Source organism: Labrus mixtus, chromosome 13 (assembly GCF_963584025.1).
Source record: "Labrus mixtus chromosome 13, fLabMix1.1, whole genome shotgun sequence".
Lineage (NCBI taxonomy): Eukaryota > Metazoa > Chordata > Actinopteri > Labriformes > Labridae > Labrus > Labrus mixtus.
In genome coordinates this window covers 7082990-7100639 of record NC_083624.1, presented here as the reverse complement: position 1 = coordinate 7100639, position 17650 = coordinate 7082990, and the positions used below count along the sequence as shown (strand labels likewise).

At 41.3% G+C, this 17650-nt stretch overlaps 1 protein-coding gene across 3 annotated transcripts in view; it reads left to right on the top strand.

The window, feature by feature from the left end:
• The window catches only part of myo16 (myosin XVI), a 106954-nt gene that overhangs the window by 68509 nt on the left and 20795 nt on the right, over positions 1-17650 (top strand). For all 3 annotated transcript variants that reach the window (XR_009675550.1, XM_061053452.1, XM_061053451.1), the window contains exons 24-30: positions 1330-1405; positions 2769-2965; positions 5702-5782; positions 7752-7957; positions 14767-14869; positions 15564-15660; positions 15764-16040. Coding sequence is in view for 2 of the 3 variants with exons in the window: in XM_061053452.1 (XP_060909435.1) it covers positions 1330-1405; positions 2769-2965; positions 5702-5782; positions 7752-7957; positions 14767-14869; positions 15564-15660; positions 15764-16040 (1037 nt within the window). In the remaining variant the exon portion in view is untranslated. The remainder of the gene's footprint in view (positions 1-1329; positions 1406-2768; positions 2966-5701; positions 5783-7751; positions 7958-14766; positions 14870-15563; positions 15661-15763; positions 16041-17650) is intronic.

Genomic DNA, 17650 nt, shown 5'->3' with positions numbered 1-17650 from the left:
AGTATTGTAAATATTTTTGTATTAACAGCAGCTCAAACGATTTAAGAACACTTCAAAAGACATCAAACCTCACACTGAAGGTTCAGACGGTTTATGACCAGTTTAGAGTTTTTAATAAGAGCAGTGAGGGTGATGCGCAGACAGAGGAGCACTCAGTTGATGTTGAAAGACATCAGTTAGTTAACAGACAGCAGCCTGCCATGTAGTTCACATACTTCACTGGTTAACATGTAAACTGTAGAGCAGATGATCAATTTAACTTTTTGTTTCTTGTCCGTCCACTTATATGCGTAATGGCACGTTCCCCGACTCTCGCTCACCCGTATAGCTCTCTCTCCCTCTCATGTTTCGTGGACCCACAGTTATCTTTTAATGCATGTTTTTGACATAATGATTGAGAGAGGCTTTCGTTTGTGGTCGTTAATATACCTGGACGAGTGGGAAACACTGCGCAGTACATGTTTTCCAGGCGCTCACGCTCGCTCCACACTATCAGAAACTGGTCTGTAGTGAAACGCTACTTGAGCAATGACTGCAGCCTGTATGATCTATAGACTGTCACTGTCACCTGGCTGCCCTTCAGGCAGCCCGGCCCACCGGTAATTGTCCCGGTTCTCCCGATTAGCCGCTCCGGGCCTGTCTGCTCCTCACTGCTCGCCATGCTAAAAGTAATGTTGTTGTCAGCGTCACCAAACTTTAGCGCGTGGTGATTGGTGGCGGGGTTTCCTCATCCCTGCGCGCTAACTCACAGGCACACAGACACACACAGACACACACACACAGACAGAGCCAATTTAGAGAGAAATACAACGCGTAGAAACTAGTTAAACGCCAAACCGTTAAAACCGCAATTCACAAGTCAGTATTGAACCGTGGATGCCGTACCGAACGGTTCAATATTTTATTGAGAATTGTTGCATGCCTATTAGCTACTACTACAGAGTAGGTACCATGGCGGTGCAAAGGCAGACAGAGAAAAAGTCCGGGTGATGTGAAGGTCTCAGGGAACTCTCTAGAGGATAGTTCTGCTTCAGAACTGTTTGGTCTGAAAACACCTTTTATAGCATGAAGTTCCTTTTCCCAAACATTAGAAACCTCAAATCCCTAAAGTCAGTTCAGCTGGTAAACACAAACTTCCCAATGACAAGAAACATTTAGGTTAAACCCATCGGCCAAACTATATGTAGACGTTATTGAGGTTTTAATGCGACAAAATACTTTATGCAAGGAACTCCAATTGATGCATTTACAAAGGTAAGTTTGATTTAAGAATTACTTTGTAACAAACTGTTTCAGTAACTCTCTGTGTATGATTTCTTTTTTAAACAGATTTCTTATGACCTCACCGGATCCCTCAAAAGGAACAAGGACTCCCTTCCTCAGAATCTCTTGTTTACGATGAAGTGTAAGTACCCAATAAAAAAAAAACAAGCATATGAGCACATTGTGGCGTCAGAGCACACTTCACCACAAAGATGCACTCTTTGTCCAAACTTGTAGCACACAAAACCCCCCTTTGTATATAAGTGTGGCTGTGTTTGCATGTGTGTGTGTTTCATCACATACGCAGCAGACAGCCTCGTCTGAGTGTGTATATTGTCTATAGAAGGTGCCAGATGTGGGGTGTTGTGGTTAGCTGCACACAGGCAGTCGTTGTGTGACTTGCCAGGCTAGCATAAACGTCCAGCAGCCTAATTGCTATAATTCCCATCATGAGGTTAATCTTCTGAAAGGCTAGCCCTTCACTCACACTTGGCTGTTGTCGCTCCGTCTGCCCAAGTCGATGCGTCACTGCCATTCATCTGCACACGTTGACAAACATACTTGGTTTCCACTTATGGATTTCATCCCCTCCTGACTTTTAGGTTTAAGCCTTAAAGCTGTGTTATGGGCAAAGGGATCCATGTAAGTCTATATATTCAGGTGGTGGCAATAATTGCTTTAAATGAAAAGACAATTACTCCTGGAGCCATGTGTAATTAAGTCCTTAAACTGGTCCAGGAGTCATGTTTGTTTTTCTTTGCTTAGTGCGCCTACCTCTCCCTCTCTCTCTATCTCTATCTCTCTCCCCTCTCTCTCTCTCTCTCTCTCTATCTCTCTCTCGCTCTCTATCTCTCTCCCCTCTCTCTCTCTCTCTCTCTCTCGTTCTCTCTCTCTCTCTCTCTCTCTCTCTCTCTCGTTCTCTCTCTCTCTCTGTCTCTCTCTCTCGTTCTCTCTCTGTCTCTTTCTCTCTCTCTCTCCCTCTCTTTCTCTCTCTCTCTCTCTCTCTCTTTCTCTCTCTCTTTCTCGCTCTCTCTCTCTCTCTCCCTCTCTTTCTCGCTCTCTCTCTTTCTCGTTCTCTCTCTCTCTCTCTTTCTCTCTCAGTATTGTAGATGAGAGCCACACGCCCACGTTTGCACACACATGTTGTTTGGCTTTCTGAATGAGCTCATTGTTGTTGTGGTCCACTCCACGTGCTGTCGAGCAGCATGGTCCACCCCCTCTTGTTGTCGGACTGATTGTTTACATGAAGACTAACTTCATGCCCCCTCCCCACCCTCGCTTCTTCCCTTACACTTTTGTTCTGGTTTTCATCCTTTTGCATTGTTTTCTTCCTCCTCTCTCTTCCTCCTTTTCTTTCTCTCTCTCTATCTTTTCATCCGACCTCTCATTATTCTCCACCACCCCCTTATTTCCACCAATGCTGTCGCTTCTTTTCAACTGTTTTTTTCCCCCACTCTCTCTCTCTCCCTCTCTCTCTCTCTCTGTATGTTCTTTGTGCCCTGCAGCCAGCGAGAGCGTGTTACTGCAGCAGCTCTTCCAGTCCAAGCTGACTCAGACTGGTTCTCTGGTGCCAGCAGCCCAGAGCCGTGCAGGATTGAGAGGGCTTAAAGCGGCCTTGTTGCTCCACAGGATGCCATCAGCGTCCCTTGTCACCACCAACACTGTCCCCCAACAGCCCCGGAGATATCATGACCTTACCAAGGTACAGCACAAAAACACTGTTAGTAAGCAGTGAGTGCATGAACTGTCTAATTTAGCTAACCATCAAAGACCATGTTCATTTTCTGCCTATTAAATATTTTGCAATTTTTTTATAGAAATTTTGATCAAAATATACATTTCTCTTTTTAACTTTTAAAACTTACAATGTTACAATAACATATTAACTCTGATAAGCTGAAGGAACCAATCAGAAGCTGTTTGTTTCAACTCCCTTTTGTGGAGATCAATGGAAAAACAGAGATAGTATTTTTGGAAAGAACAACTTCCCACCATGAGGCTATTTATAAATCTCTGGGAATTGGATTTGTGTAAGATAGAAACTCTGCGAGCATTCTTACTCATGCACAAATTTTCTTCTTCTTTTTTTTTTGTTAATGCCAATTTGGCCGTTAACATCCCAGAATCCTTCCCATCTATATCACATTTACTGGACATGCTTTTTGCTTTGAATAGCAATAAATGCATAAAACAAAAACAATTATCATCCAAGTATTAAATGTCTTAAAAGTCGTCTCACTGTGTGTAACACAGGTCTGACACACAAGTGCGACTCACTCTTGCAAATCCAATTGCTCGTTGCACAATGCGCAGCAAGCTTCAAGGCTTCCGGAGAGAAAGTAATCAAAACATGCAACCACACAATTTTCTGCCATTATGAAAAAACAGACCAAGTGTCTTGTTTTTAGGAAAAAAATAAGTCAGCAGACGAGGTTATTCGCACCAGAAGTAGACAGCAAAACCCCCCTTAGGACCTGATTCACTAAGAATGGATTTCAGCCACAAATAGCCCCAAAATGTATCAGTCATTGGCTCCTGCTATCTGCCCGACTGAAGGTCTAATTCTCATAAACTAATGATATTCAGGCGCAAACATGCCCAAAAAGCCGTCCTGCTCTTGTTTTGTGTTTGAATGTGGAGTGAAGCTAGCTGCACTTTGACCAATATATAAAAGTCTGGAAGAAATGGAATATGTACTGTTTGAAATGTAACTCATCTTAATTGAAAAAACCCTGATTTGTGTATTTTGACTAATGTATGGCCCATATTACCTTTTTTCTTTTCTTTCATTTATTATTCCCTTCTTTTCTTTTGTCTTGTTTTACTCTGAAAATATAAATTTTAAAAAAGTATCAAAAAAAGATGATGAAACAGGAGAGTAGAGGGAAACTTTTTCAAGGTTTTTTTGGATACCAGACTTAAAAATTAAAAAATGAGCATCAATGTAAAAAATGTAAAGCTTTCTGTCTAAATGGAGGAAATAAGGGCAACTCAGTTAAAAAAAAAAACGTACATCCTCATTCGTTAAATCTTTGAATGCACATCTTTTTGCACATTATCTTGTACTTTTTGAAATATATTTTTTATAATAATATTTGTATTTTTAAATCTTTTGATACTTAGCTTGCACCATGGTTCAGAGAGAAATGTTTTTTTTAATTTTTCTGTAAGTCCAGCACATGTTTGAAAAATTGACAATAAAGATGACTTTGTCTTTGAGGACATCTCCACAGATGTGGATGAAGTGTCGAGGCACTGACCGCCCAGGTCTGATTTAACTCCTGATTATATCAATAATAGTTATGTCAAAGTAATATATGACAGACTTTTTAAACAGATAATTTATTTGAAGTCATACAGAGGCAGAAATGTTTACCTGATCGCTGGAAAAGTTTGAGTGTTGCATCTCTTATAAATACAGCAGAGTAGTTACCTCCTGGTCTCAACAGACTCAAACGGCGTGTGGCTGTTAGCGTTAGCACCAACGTTTGTGAGTTAGAAGCTTTTCTACATTGAGCCTGATTTGCATAGAAAGTGGCCAGTTTTTCCCCCAATGATCGCGTAATGGCTCAATTAAATACGCTCAACAAGCATTGGTGCACAGAGACACAGTTTGCTCTGCGGCGCTATCAGGGGTCGCATTTAACATTTTAACATTGGAAAAATGCAAAACCAGGTTGTTGCATAGTTAAAGATTATATTTGAAGTTCTCTTTGCAAAGCATTTTTTTTGGAAACACAAATTTGTGATTCCCACAGAATGACGTGTACCTGTGCAGACCAGTGGTGAGGGGTGTGTGTTTGGATTTAGAATATTTTGAGAAACAGCCCTACATTAAACCTTTATTTAATTATTTGATTATTTGGCATTTTATCCTGCTGAACATTTTGGCCATTGATCTTTTTATCTGCCGTAAAACTGCACGTGATACCGACCAAAAGCTTGTAGTGTTTATATATATTTTATATTTGTTTCCAGGTTTCTTAAAGCATTCTGTACTGATGAACATGTGTGACTAAAAACACTCACTGGTTGTGTAACCTTGAGGTTTCTGCCCGATGTCTCTGTAGCTCATTAGCCATCTAGAAAGCAAGCTTACATAAGACCACTTCCACCTCCCCAATGTGTCCCAGCAGCCTTTTACTGTAACATTAGGTCATGTTGTAGCACCACAGTGAGCGCAGGACAATAAATACAACAATAAATGAAACGGGTCAAGCTCAGCTGTAGAGAAACAGAATAACTAGGACTGACAGAGAAGTAGTCCTACACAGCATCAAAGACTAACTGATGTTCATGCTCCATGAATATATCCTTAGAGATAGCCAATTCTATTTAATGTTGTATTATTATTTGTCAAAGTTATGTTTATGAATCCATATTTGTGCAGTTATCTCGCTTTTTTTATCTTTTATTCATAATCTCTCTCCACCATCAGATCTCAAAGAAGAAAGGCTCAGGCTCCTTCCTCCAACGGTTAGAGCGCTGTGGGCCCGTTACAGCTGCTGTCCAGCTGAGAGTAAGAACATTTCCTCTCCACTCACCAGACATGTTGTAGTAGCTGCAAAATAGTGTCAGGACTATTTCTGTAGAGGGTCTGTGGGTCAAAGTCTGTGATCCATTTAATGAGCATGTTGACTTATTTATAAAGCACTTATCAAAACCAACATTACAAAGTGCTTTACAGAAAAAAGAAAAATCCCAACAGTCAAATACACAAAAATAAAATCCTATTAAAAAAAGCATGAAAAATAAAACAACAGCACAGCAATCATCCAATGAACAGAGAAAAGAGAAACAACCGAGACAAAGATTGGCTAAAGTTAACAGTAAAACAAATAAAACATCATGGATGAAACAAGGATTATAAGAAGGCCTTACGATAAAAATGAAAAGAAGATACTGATGTAGCTAGTCTGAGATCCTCAGGCAGGTCATATTTTACCAACGCCTATATCCCCCAGCAAGAGGGTCTGAATGTGTCAGCTGGAAGATGCTCTCTTTTTCACTGCATGGATTTCCTCCCACACTAGTTTGCTCAAGCAGTCCAATGGTGTGAAGGAGGAAGTGCAGGTTTGACTTAAGGTAGCTCAGAAGTGTGATTGTGTCTGTTTTTGTAGTACTTATTCATTATCCAGTACACAGTGAAACCTGCCTTTGGCCCAGTGCATGCTGGGATGGGACTTCAGATCCTTAAGAACTTATGCACAATAAGCAATTTCCAAAAAAAACCAAATTTTACTGTGAATTAAAAACTGACTCCATTCTGTGTATGAGTGAGTAAAACTTAAATGTAACTGTTATGATAATGCGTTATGAGGATTCACTTCAGTGTCTTTAGCGGTAGGCGTGGTTGGTAGGAGGAGAATCAGGGTCAGTACTGATGACACACCTGAGGGGGGTGTGGTGGCTCTGTCTCTGTAATCATAGGTGCTAGGATAGCATTTAGCTGTGGGGGCTGTGTTAGCTCGTAACAGTAACACTTAACTTTTGCAGAAAACTTTCGAATTAACTGCAATTAGTTAATAAAGCTTAAGATTTTCTCTTTATTTAGTTCTGTTCTGAAGAGATCACTGCACATCTGCTCCCCATCCCCATCGTCCTCAAAATTATAAAAAATATTCTCCACGATGCACGAAATCATTTTGCATTAGGGTTAGCATCTGCAACAATTCAGCTCCAAGAACTACTCAGAGAAGAATTGTGTGACTGATTTTCATAACTATATAAAGTAACATTTAATATTCAGTTAGAGGAAATCAGTTTGCTGTCTGCTGGTGACACAAGGAGGATGAAATGTTGCCCGGAGAAGCAGCACCTTTGGTCTTGAATGAATCCAGTGTGTTGCACAAATCAGAGTTGTGGGTTTGTGGTCGACGAGTGCCCTCAGGGAATGGCAGAGAAGGAGAGAGTGGGCTGAAGAATGGTGCTGCACCAAGCCAAGCATGAAGCCCTCCACATGAATGAATGAACAATGAACAACAACCACTGTGTGCCCCATGTGCACTCATTTGTATGTGTGAATTCTTCCCAGTGACGCTCGTAGAAGAGGGATGAGATGGTGAGCATTGTGACTGAAGGTATGCGGAGGAAAAAAACGACGTCAGTTAGAGGTTTTGCAAAAACGCAGATTGCAAAGTGTTTACGTGCATCTGGATCTGTGTGTGACTGTGTGACCTTTTGATGCAGCATCAATGAATTCAAGGCTTGAAGAAAAGCTGTCTCGTACTGGCACAACCCGAGAGAGAGTAAAGAACTCTTTGTGCTGTTGTTTCCTCCAGAGAGGCAAAAACACCCCCCAAAAAAATCTCAGTCAAGTGATTGCAGCCTGCAGATCTGGTTAAAACATCAAAAAGGAAGAAGACATAGATTAAGCTCATCCTTCTTTGCTTCAGTACTTCCTGTACAGTATCCTGAACTACTAAAAACATATTATTCATCAGAACATGTTGCTTATCTTTATCTCCTTTGTTTTCACCTCCTTTCAGAACTCGCTGTCAGAGCTGATCAGTAAGCTGCAGGCATGCACGCCTCACTTTGTGGAGTGCGTGCGCCCAAACGCCAGCGGTCAACCAGACAGTTTTGACAGCTTCCATGTGTCTACCCAGCTGCAATACATCGGGGTGCTGGAGATGGTGCGCATGATCCGTTATGGATACCCCGTGCGCCTGTCCTTCCCGGGCTTCCTCAGCAGGTCGGTGGTCGGTCATGTTGCATTATTAAGAGCACTGCAACTGTCAAAAACTTGTTCTCTGATGTTTTCTGTCTCTGTGTGCTGATTCATTAACTCCACATTAGCTTCTTCTCTAAAGGAAAAGGGTCTTAAAGATGATTGATTGCACCTTTTTTTTCTTTCTCTCAGTCCTGCAGACATGTTGAGCTCCCAGCAGGTCACTGCGATCTCTCTCAGTTTATATATGACAAGGCCCCCGCAGGCCACAGTTAAAAGCTTTACAGCAAATGCCTTTTCTATATCTGCAAATTGAATGTAAGTGTATATACTGCACAGGATCAGCCGCTCACATGCAGACTGAAACATTAACAAGGACGAGTCACAGCAACCCTCTCTGTTAAAAAGCACAAACTGACCCTGAATGGCTTTTTTAAGAGTATGATTAGAGTCTACTGCAGGTGATGAATACTGCTATCATATATCTCATGTCAGCCTGACACACACACATCAACCGGTGTATCAGGTCTCCTTGTACCACACTTGGAATGCTCGTAAGGTTTTGTTTTTTTTCCTGTAACTTGTAGAAAAGCAGAGTAAGAACAGTGTTTCTGCCACATCACCTCTCTTTTATGCCTCTGTCCTCATGTTCTATCTCTCTAGGTTTGGCTGTTTGTCTCAATCCTTCTTTTGCTGTTTCTTTGATTCTAAGAACCAGTATTGAGAGGATTTATCTCTAAGTCTGTCTTTCTCTCTTTCTCTCTCATCCTCAGTCCGTCTCCTGGCCTCCTCCCTCCCTCTCTTTCTCTCTTTCTCTCTCTCTCTTTCTCTCTCTCTCTCTGTCTCTCTCTCTCTTTCTCTCTCTTTCTCCTCTCTCTCTCTCTCGTTCTCTCCCATCCTCAGTCAGTCTCCTGGCCTCCTCTCTCTCTGTCTCTCTCTCTCTCTCTCGTTCTCTCCCATCCTCAGTCAGTCTCCTGGCCTCCTCTCTCCTCTCTCTTTCTCTCTCTCTGTCTCTCTCTTTCTCTCTCTGTCTCTCTCTTTCTCTCTCTGTCTCTATCTCTCTCCCCCCCTCTCTCTCTCTGTCTCTCTCTCTCTCTCCTCCTCCCACTATTTCTCTCTCCTTTTTTTTTTTGAGGATAAAGGGATTAATATGTACATTCCTGCCAGATAATAAGAGAGGACAAAGCTGGTCACATGACCTCCCCAAAAGTTTCCACTACCCCGCTGTAAACATCATCACATCACAACACACACACACACACACACACACACACACACACACACACACACTGACTCGTACACTCTGAAGGTGTTCTCCCCCCAACTTTTAATCAGGAGAAAATAAAGAGAATCAACATTTGTTTTAATAGTTACCTTCTGTCACTGTCTCAATGAAGCTCTCATAAATCTCTGGCTAACGCTCTTATTTTGAAAAATTCTATGGAACTGTCAACCAACACTGAACCAGAAAAGGCCAACATAAAAGAGAAGCTACCCAGGCTGTAGGTTATTCTGCACATGTTTTAAGGTATGCTACATTTATTGAAGGCACCGCACACTCTGACACTCCATATTTTCTGGTTCCAATAAACCCCCAATGAAAAAAGATAAATGAAACTGAGATAATGCGTTTTCACGAGGAGAAAACCCTGAACATGAAATTGAATCAGGAGCACCAGGCCTGTGTCATGGTGAAATCCAATATAGATCAGAGTATTGTCGTACCATAAGCTGCCATGGCTCCTTTTGTGTTTTTGATGGATAAACCTTGGAAGGCCGATGCTCACCTTGTTCAAGAGCTTCTGATTAGAGCTTCTTTGAATTATTCATCCAGCATAGATGGAAGTCTATGGAGTAAAACTGGAGGACATCTATTATAAAACTGGATGTTTGATAGTAAAGTGGTTGCAAGCTTTCTGCTGACTACTTCCTACTTCTTCCCCAGTCTCTGTAAGCTATAGCGGTGAGACAGGTTACCAGGGCAGGTAAGGTGAGCCTTAAGCTTCTTGTCCTGCTTAAATAACAGCTGTTGAATGTAAAGACGGTTCAAACTGAGACACAATTTATGTCAAGACGAAAGAAAAATCGAAATCAGCAGAACTCCAACAAGAGCGTAGAAAATGACCTAATGTCTTAAGTCGACTGTCATGCAAATTTTTAACCTGGTAACCTGCTTCTGTGAATCCATACAATCAGATTAGTGGTGCAGATGATTTCCTATGGAGCTCTTATTGGTCAGAATAAAATTGTCCGAATAAGCCTGCCCCCACAGTTGAGTCTGATAGCTTGCTAAATCCTTAGCACCGTTAGCTTCCTGTTTCCTGATTCTAACATTGTATGTGATTAAGGCTGGACAGCAGGTTTAGTCCAATCTACATGGGGATCTCCCACATCTAAGGGGATTACTGGGGAACGAGACTAGCCCAGTTTCTCAAGGTAGAGTTGTGAATTCAACTCCCATCTTGTCTGTCAGGGAGTTTAATCTGCCTCTACATTCAGAGGAGAAATGTTCAAGCTTCAGATTCTCCAGATGTTCAATAGAAGCCAGCTCATTTATCTTGCCGTGGTTACATTACATGGAAGGAAAGGCAGGTGCTCCAGCTACTCATTTGCATTCATATGATATCTGGGTGTTTTCTAAGCACCTGTACAGTCGTAAAGAGTCAACTAGCTGGTAAGTTCACCACAGATCTGCTGCAGAGACCCAGACTGGGGCTGGCCTCACTTTCATCCTCTCGTTGTTACATTTGGATGACAGAGTTTCCAGAGATATACATGCAGTAGTTGTCAATTGAATACTTGATACTGCAGCGTAGTGGGCTTTAATTTGGAGTTATCAAAGCTCTTAACTCCACAGAGTTTTGTTTTTTTGCTTTTGTTTGTTTGAAAGAGCTGGGTCTTTAGGTTTTTCTTAAAGGTGCAAAGGGACTCTGATTTATTATAGAGTGCCTATCTAGCTATCTATGTTGTGTCCTGAACTTTAAAAAGAAAATTAGACTAATTGCATTGAAAAGCAGATTACAGTTTTGAGGTAAATACAGACCATCAATAGATTTTCATCTTGCCAATTTTGAACTTCGTGGAGGGCTTATTTCCAGTCCCTTCATCAAGCAAACATGGTCCTTATTCCAACTTAATCCTTGTAACTGTGCTTAGAAACTGAAATATAATTACCTAATTTTAAAATAATGACTAAATAAGAATGAAGTTATATTGTACTCGGTAGTGTGTTACGCTCCACAGCTGACTGTGTACATTGTGTGTGTTCTTGTTATCTTCTGTTCCTACAAATGGACATTTTGAGTGTGCATTTGTGTGACATGTGTCTCTGGTCTGTTGTTTATACATTAAGGCTATGGTTCGTTAAAGGGGCTGTTGCTAACAAAGACACCAGTCAGCTCAGCACGAGTGCCATTCATACATCTCTCCCTCTCTCTCCGCCATCGGGTTCAACACAGACACAGCCAATGAATGAACACAGCCTTGGCTAAGACGGGAGCTGCTGCAGGGTCTGGGTTGGTTTACACTGCTGCATCACAGAGCTCTTTTCAAACGATTTCTCATTCTTTCCCCTGCATGTTCTCTGTTCTGAAAAATGGTTTTCTGTTTTCCTTCGTCTCAAGGCTTCTTTTCTTCTTCCCACTCCAAAAATGTTTTTGTCAATTTATGTCTTCTTTCAGCCAATTCATTGCAATGTTATCTTTCCACTTGTTCTGTCTGTTTCTCTGATGTGCACACAGAATATCTCAATCCCGTCCTGTTTCGTATTCCTTTTGCTCTTTCCTTTTGTTATGTTTTCAAAACAAACCCTGGTCCTTGACTAATCAAATTGACAGGCCTATAAATCAGCCATTAATCTTGAGGTTGCTATATTCTCTTGAACGCAAACACACATGCAGGTTAAGTCATAGTGGTCGCCTGAAGCAAATTACATGAGTGTCCTGGTAACCCGAGTGATTTATGAGGAAATCTATTTTACTGTTGCTTTTATTTGTCTTTTATGATACCCTTTGTGTTTTGTGGGGAGGTTTATTTTTCTGCCAAAGAGTAAGGTCAAATGCTACCATTTGATCCTTGATTGTGTAAATCTCTGCCGTCCATGTGCGTTGTTGTTTCTCAGTTCTTCATTGTAACAATTGGGATGAGAAAGAGATATCAGTATTCATGGGGAATGTCACAAATGCAGCTCAAAAGCATATGGGTAATTTCTTCTATTTGGCCAGTTCCACGTGGGTATGTCTCACTGATGTATTTACACACACATTTGTCGGATACTGACTGACCTACAGGAGAATATCCTATCATCTTGGCTGACAACTGGAATGAAAAACCCATGACTTGAAGGTTTTATATGCGATTCTTCACACTTAAATGTAGAAATCAAGTATATCCTCTGAAAATAACTCTGTGAGTCATGACTGTCTACAATGGGTGTAACACCCGAGTCCCACTGTCTGTGATGTTTTCAGAGTTTTCAGAATCCTATCTTCAGTTTGTTTACATCGCCGGGACGGCCGGCTGACTCCTCCCCTCGTGTATAAAAGTTGTTTAATTGAGGGACTAGAGAAAAGAAGAATAACATACTGTACTCACTGCTTAACTGTGCTTCTAGATCACGTTCATTTCAGGTAAATTTACATGCAGTGTGACGATACGAGCATAATAAAGATCGCTAGCATTAGCATGCTAACACAACAATGCAGCACGAGTTGTTTTGGTTTCATGCTGGTGCTCATGGGCGACATCTGCTGGATCAAAAAATCACAAAGCCTTTAATAGAAGCTAATAATGTGCTTGGAGGATGTGGCAAATAGAAATTAAAAGTTGATGGATTTGAGCAGCTTGGATCAGAAAGTGTGTTGTTTAAATAACTGCTATTACCGCCTCTGTGATGCTCAATAACAGTAGTAACCGATGGCCCTTTGGTCACAGGGAGCCACATTAGGGTCCTGCAAGCCTGCCATTTAAACTCTTATCAAAAGCCTTATTTCACTTCTTTAAGTCCACATGAAGCCCCCTTGGGTCTTGTTAAAGACCAGGGCCATCGATGGTTTTCATATCCTCATAGGAGAGGTCATGGGTTTACAGAGTTCCTTTGTGTTTTATGGGCCCAGTGGGAGAGCGTGTGCTGTCTGCAGGACTGGTGTTTCCATACACAGGGAGGGTTAGGGAGAGTTCAGACGGACCCCTCTACTGCAAATCAAACATATCCTATGTTCACATGCCCTCACTTACTTACCATTGACAACACAAGTGGTTTATGCCTCGGGCCATCTGCTTGTTATATCTTCTTCATTAGATGTGACATCATCAGCTGGCCCATGATTGATAACAAGAGACACAACAGCGTCTGAAAAAAAATGTACTGACCAACAGATTTATTTTGAGTGTTTTATTAGTTTGGCTGATATTCTCATTTCACAAAATCTAAATTATATCATTGCCTACTTATTTCATCCTGTGAACTCTTGAATATCTTATTTATCTCCAAATGAATTTTTTATATTTTTGTGTCGTTATAGCAAGAGATGATTCAGTATATTGTTTACTGTTTTATCTATTCTTGAAATTTCAGTATGAATAAATAATTTAAGTTTACACTGTTATTAAGGGACATTCTAAAATACACACATGAACAAAAAGGACCTTTGGACATGCATTAATGGAGAGATGTAAGAGCTGGGCTGCTCACAAGAAGCGCTGCTGAGCTTTTGGAGGTTCCCTGCCTTGCTCCAGGGTACCTCTGCATCACTCAGGAAGTGACATGGCACCTTTCCAGCAACCAGACCAATTTCCGGGACTTGAAATTTATGAGTCAGTTATTTCTACATTTACATTTTATATATGCAAACTTACATCTCTTACCTCCAGCAAGTATTTTTACATTCAGTTGACAAGCCTGAATAAATGCTGTATTTCATTTTTCATTTTTTTAAACCAGTAAGAATGTTAAGTTAAATCCTTGATGTATAAATCTCTTCTTATTCTTATTTTTTTATATTCTAAGTGCTTATTTATGTATCTATTCTTATATTGTTTTATTTGCTTTGATAATCTGCTGCTGTAACACCACAATTTCCCAGTTTGGGATCAATAAAGTAATTCTATTCTATTCTATTCTATATATCTGAGCAATTTACCATTAAAAAAAAAAAGCTGTAAAACGCAACAGTAGATAAAGCACACATGCTTTATGAAAGATGCCTAATGTATAAACCTAGTACCTTTTAAGTCCATTTTACTATTATAGTATCAGACTCATTCTAGTTTCTGCAGGGTCTTTTTTATATGATGTCTTGACTGCAGACCTCCCTCGTCCTCTCTGATAGTGAATATTTTACTCTGTGAGGATTTTACTCTGTGTAAATTAGCATCTCAGGAAGATTTCAGGGGCCTGAAACATTTTGAAATTTGTAGGCGTGCATGTATGAAAATATCTATGAAGTCCTCCTTTAATCATCTCTACATCTCTAGAACACAATCTGTATTTATGTTGGGTTTATGTGTTTTTTGTCATTGAATTCTGTGTCAACATTTTCTTGCTCACTTTCCCTTTCAGCCCCCCCCCCCTCTTCTCTCAGACACAAACAAACCACTGTCTTCATCCAGCTTACCATTCATAGAAACGGTTGCCCAGGGCAACACCAATAGGAACAGATGCTATTTGGCTCGGCTGCCATATGACCCCCACTGACCTTTGCACCCATTGTTTATGAAACCAGGGGGTTTCACTCAGACTCGTTCAAATTTTGAAGCTCAGCTGTTAAAAGATATTTTGTCTCTGCAGGTCTGATAGTTTATGTTTTGTTTTTTTCTTCATTTGTGTGTCTCAGGTATAAAGATCTTGTGATCCCAACTTTGGGAGACAAGAAGAAACTGTCGGCCGAGGAGAGATGTCGCTCAGTTCTGCAGCAGTCCAAACTCCAGGGATGGCAGGTGTGTGTGTGTGTGTATTACTATGTCTTGCCTCTTTTTCTGTCTTCATCAATAACAAAAGATTTGCCAAATGACTTAATCCCTGACCCTCGATTTTAAAGATCCCATGGAATCTCGACAACTAGTTCCAGCTGTCTCACCTCATCATCATTCATCTCACACACACAAACAGCAGCAGCATGGACCCCTCTGCCCCCCCCCCCCCCCCCCCCCCCCATGATCTGTCTGCCAGACTGCTGTTGTGTCTGAGTGTGTGACCCTACAGGTCACATCAGCTGCCGCCTTGCACACGCACACACACTCCTCCACAATGCCCAACAGACACCTTTTTCACACACACACACACAAGTCCTACAAGTAGCATGTGTTGGAATGAATAGTGCCTGTGGAAGTATGTCACCCCCACTGTTCTTTGCACCTGGTATAAAGTGACCTCTGTGGACCCCTCCCTAATACCCTTAAGCCCAGGAAATGAATGCATTGTCTACATGCAAACCCCATACCCTGCCCACACTCTACACCCACATCTATCATATATCTCCCATCCCTTAACCAGCAAGTCACACTGCTCTGAGACTTCCAAGCAAAGACAGCATCACCGGGTCTGCTGGTTTGATCCATGATAGCACCACTTCAGTGTAAAGAATGTATGCTTGCATGTGTGTTTAATCCAATGATGTGGCTGTGTTTGTAGATGGGCAGCAGTAAAGTGTTTCTGAGGTACTGGCAGGCAGACCAGCTTAACGACCGCTGCTACCAGCTCCATAAAAAGATCATCACCTGTCAGAAAGGTAACATCGGAACAACACAATAAATCATGTTTTTTATGTTGGCAGAAATGTTGACATCTTCCTCTCCTCCTATTTCTCATATCCCTTTTCTCTTTCATCTCAGTGGTGCGCGGCTGGCTGGCCAGACGGCGCGTACATCGCAGGTTGTTGCAGCGGCGGAAGGAGGAGGAGTGCAGTGTGCAGCGTTTCCTGCAGGGGGCAGAGGACATGGGGCTGCGGACCTATGACCAGCTGGTCATCCAAAACGCGTCTGACATCGCGCGGGAGAGCGATCGCCTGCGCTGCCATGGCAACAGCCTCCTCAGCACCATTTGTACCAGCCCGCCGCTTGGTGAGAGGCCCGAGCCGGTGGGCAAGGAAGAGGATCAGCCTGTCAGGAGGTAAATCAGCAAACACATTCACAACTCTCACAGCTTCATTCAAATCTGAATCAAAGCTAAATATTAGCACTGTGGATGTGCAGGTATTTTCATTTCTCCATTGTGTCCTCATGTTGTTTTGCTCCTGCCTTTATCAATGCAATTCATAGCTTTCAGTCTCTTGACCATTGGCTACTCCTGAACATTGAAACACTGCAGCACAGGCTTTTTAATTTACCATGTTCCATTAATGACACGTTTACATCACTTGACAACTGAAGTAAAACAGATATATTTACATAAAGAGTGAGGCTCTTGCGACCGTTTCACAGCACACAGGACACTTTTTCTATCGCTAGAAACGGCAAAGTCCTTCCCGGTGTGACCATGTTAACTGGTGAATTTTAGCCAAATGCGCCCTGTGGTTGTCGGACGTTATGTGTCCGAACGAATGCCTCTTTGTCTAGCTTTCATTAAAACATATCTAATAAGAATATTTACAAATAATAATAATACAAAATGAACAAAGAGGTTAGGACACTTTCAGTCGCTTCTGTCTGAAAGTCATCATTTAACATGGTCACTCTTTTAACTCTAACACCAGAACGTCACTTCAGTGATGTTTGCTTATGGTTCGAGGAGAATCCCTCTCCTAACACCGCTGTAGGGTGAAAGTCTACAAAAGTACAGACAGTTTTATGTACTTTTGATGTGTCTGGGACTCTGGGTTGATAATGCTTGCTGTCATCCAAGTGTCCATGAGTGCTAATTAGCTCATAGTGGCTAGTTAACATGAGCTAATGATAGTATCAGGATCACTGTCAGCTGCCAATTTCAGTGTTCTGGGGAAGTATTGTTAGTTAGGCAGTAATACGATGATCAAGTTAACACAATATTTGATGTCAGGTCAGGATGAGGAGAAGTCCATTCTTTTGTTCCCTCACAGGGTCAGCGCAGCGTCTAACAGCATTAAACCACAAATGTCTCTGGGTTTTCTTTCTCAGATTAAATTCTGTAGAAAAACCTGGGCTTGTGTCCTTGTCGGTCAGTGTTTTATTTTTATTTATTTTTTTATTTTACAGGGACATTGCATATTAATAAACATTTCAGTAAATATGTCAGAGTTAGCCAAAAGGCTTCATCTGTTGTCCCTGGCCTGGATTTTATAAAAGGCTCCCTAAAAAAATAACAAATTCAAACATCGCTAAAAGCTACAAAAATAGAAATTTCATGACAGTAATTAAGCAGACAGGTGAGCAGCCACAGGAGAAAAAACATAAACCATGCAGGATACACATAAAGCAGCATTCGGTTAATATAAAAAATGTATCTCATGCAGGACAGACGTGGAGCAGACATAACAATGCACCAAAAAAAAACTAAAAAGTGTATCACATTCAATAACAACAGTCTTTCATGTGAAAAATAGAAAAATAAAACTGATAAAAACACGTAGTTGTCAACTGAGACAGATAAGTTCTCCGTCTCTGTAGAGACCCTTTCTTACCTGCTGGGTGGGCGGTACCATAAGCGCGTGATGTCACCTGAAAGCTATGTACTGATCAGAAGTTTAACTTTTGTTTCCATGATTTGCCTCCACAATGCTACTGATGACTTCACACCATTGTAAC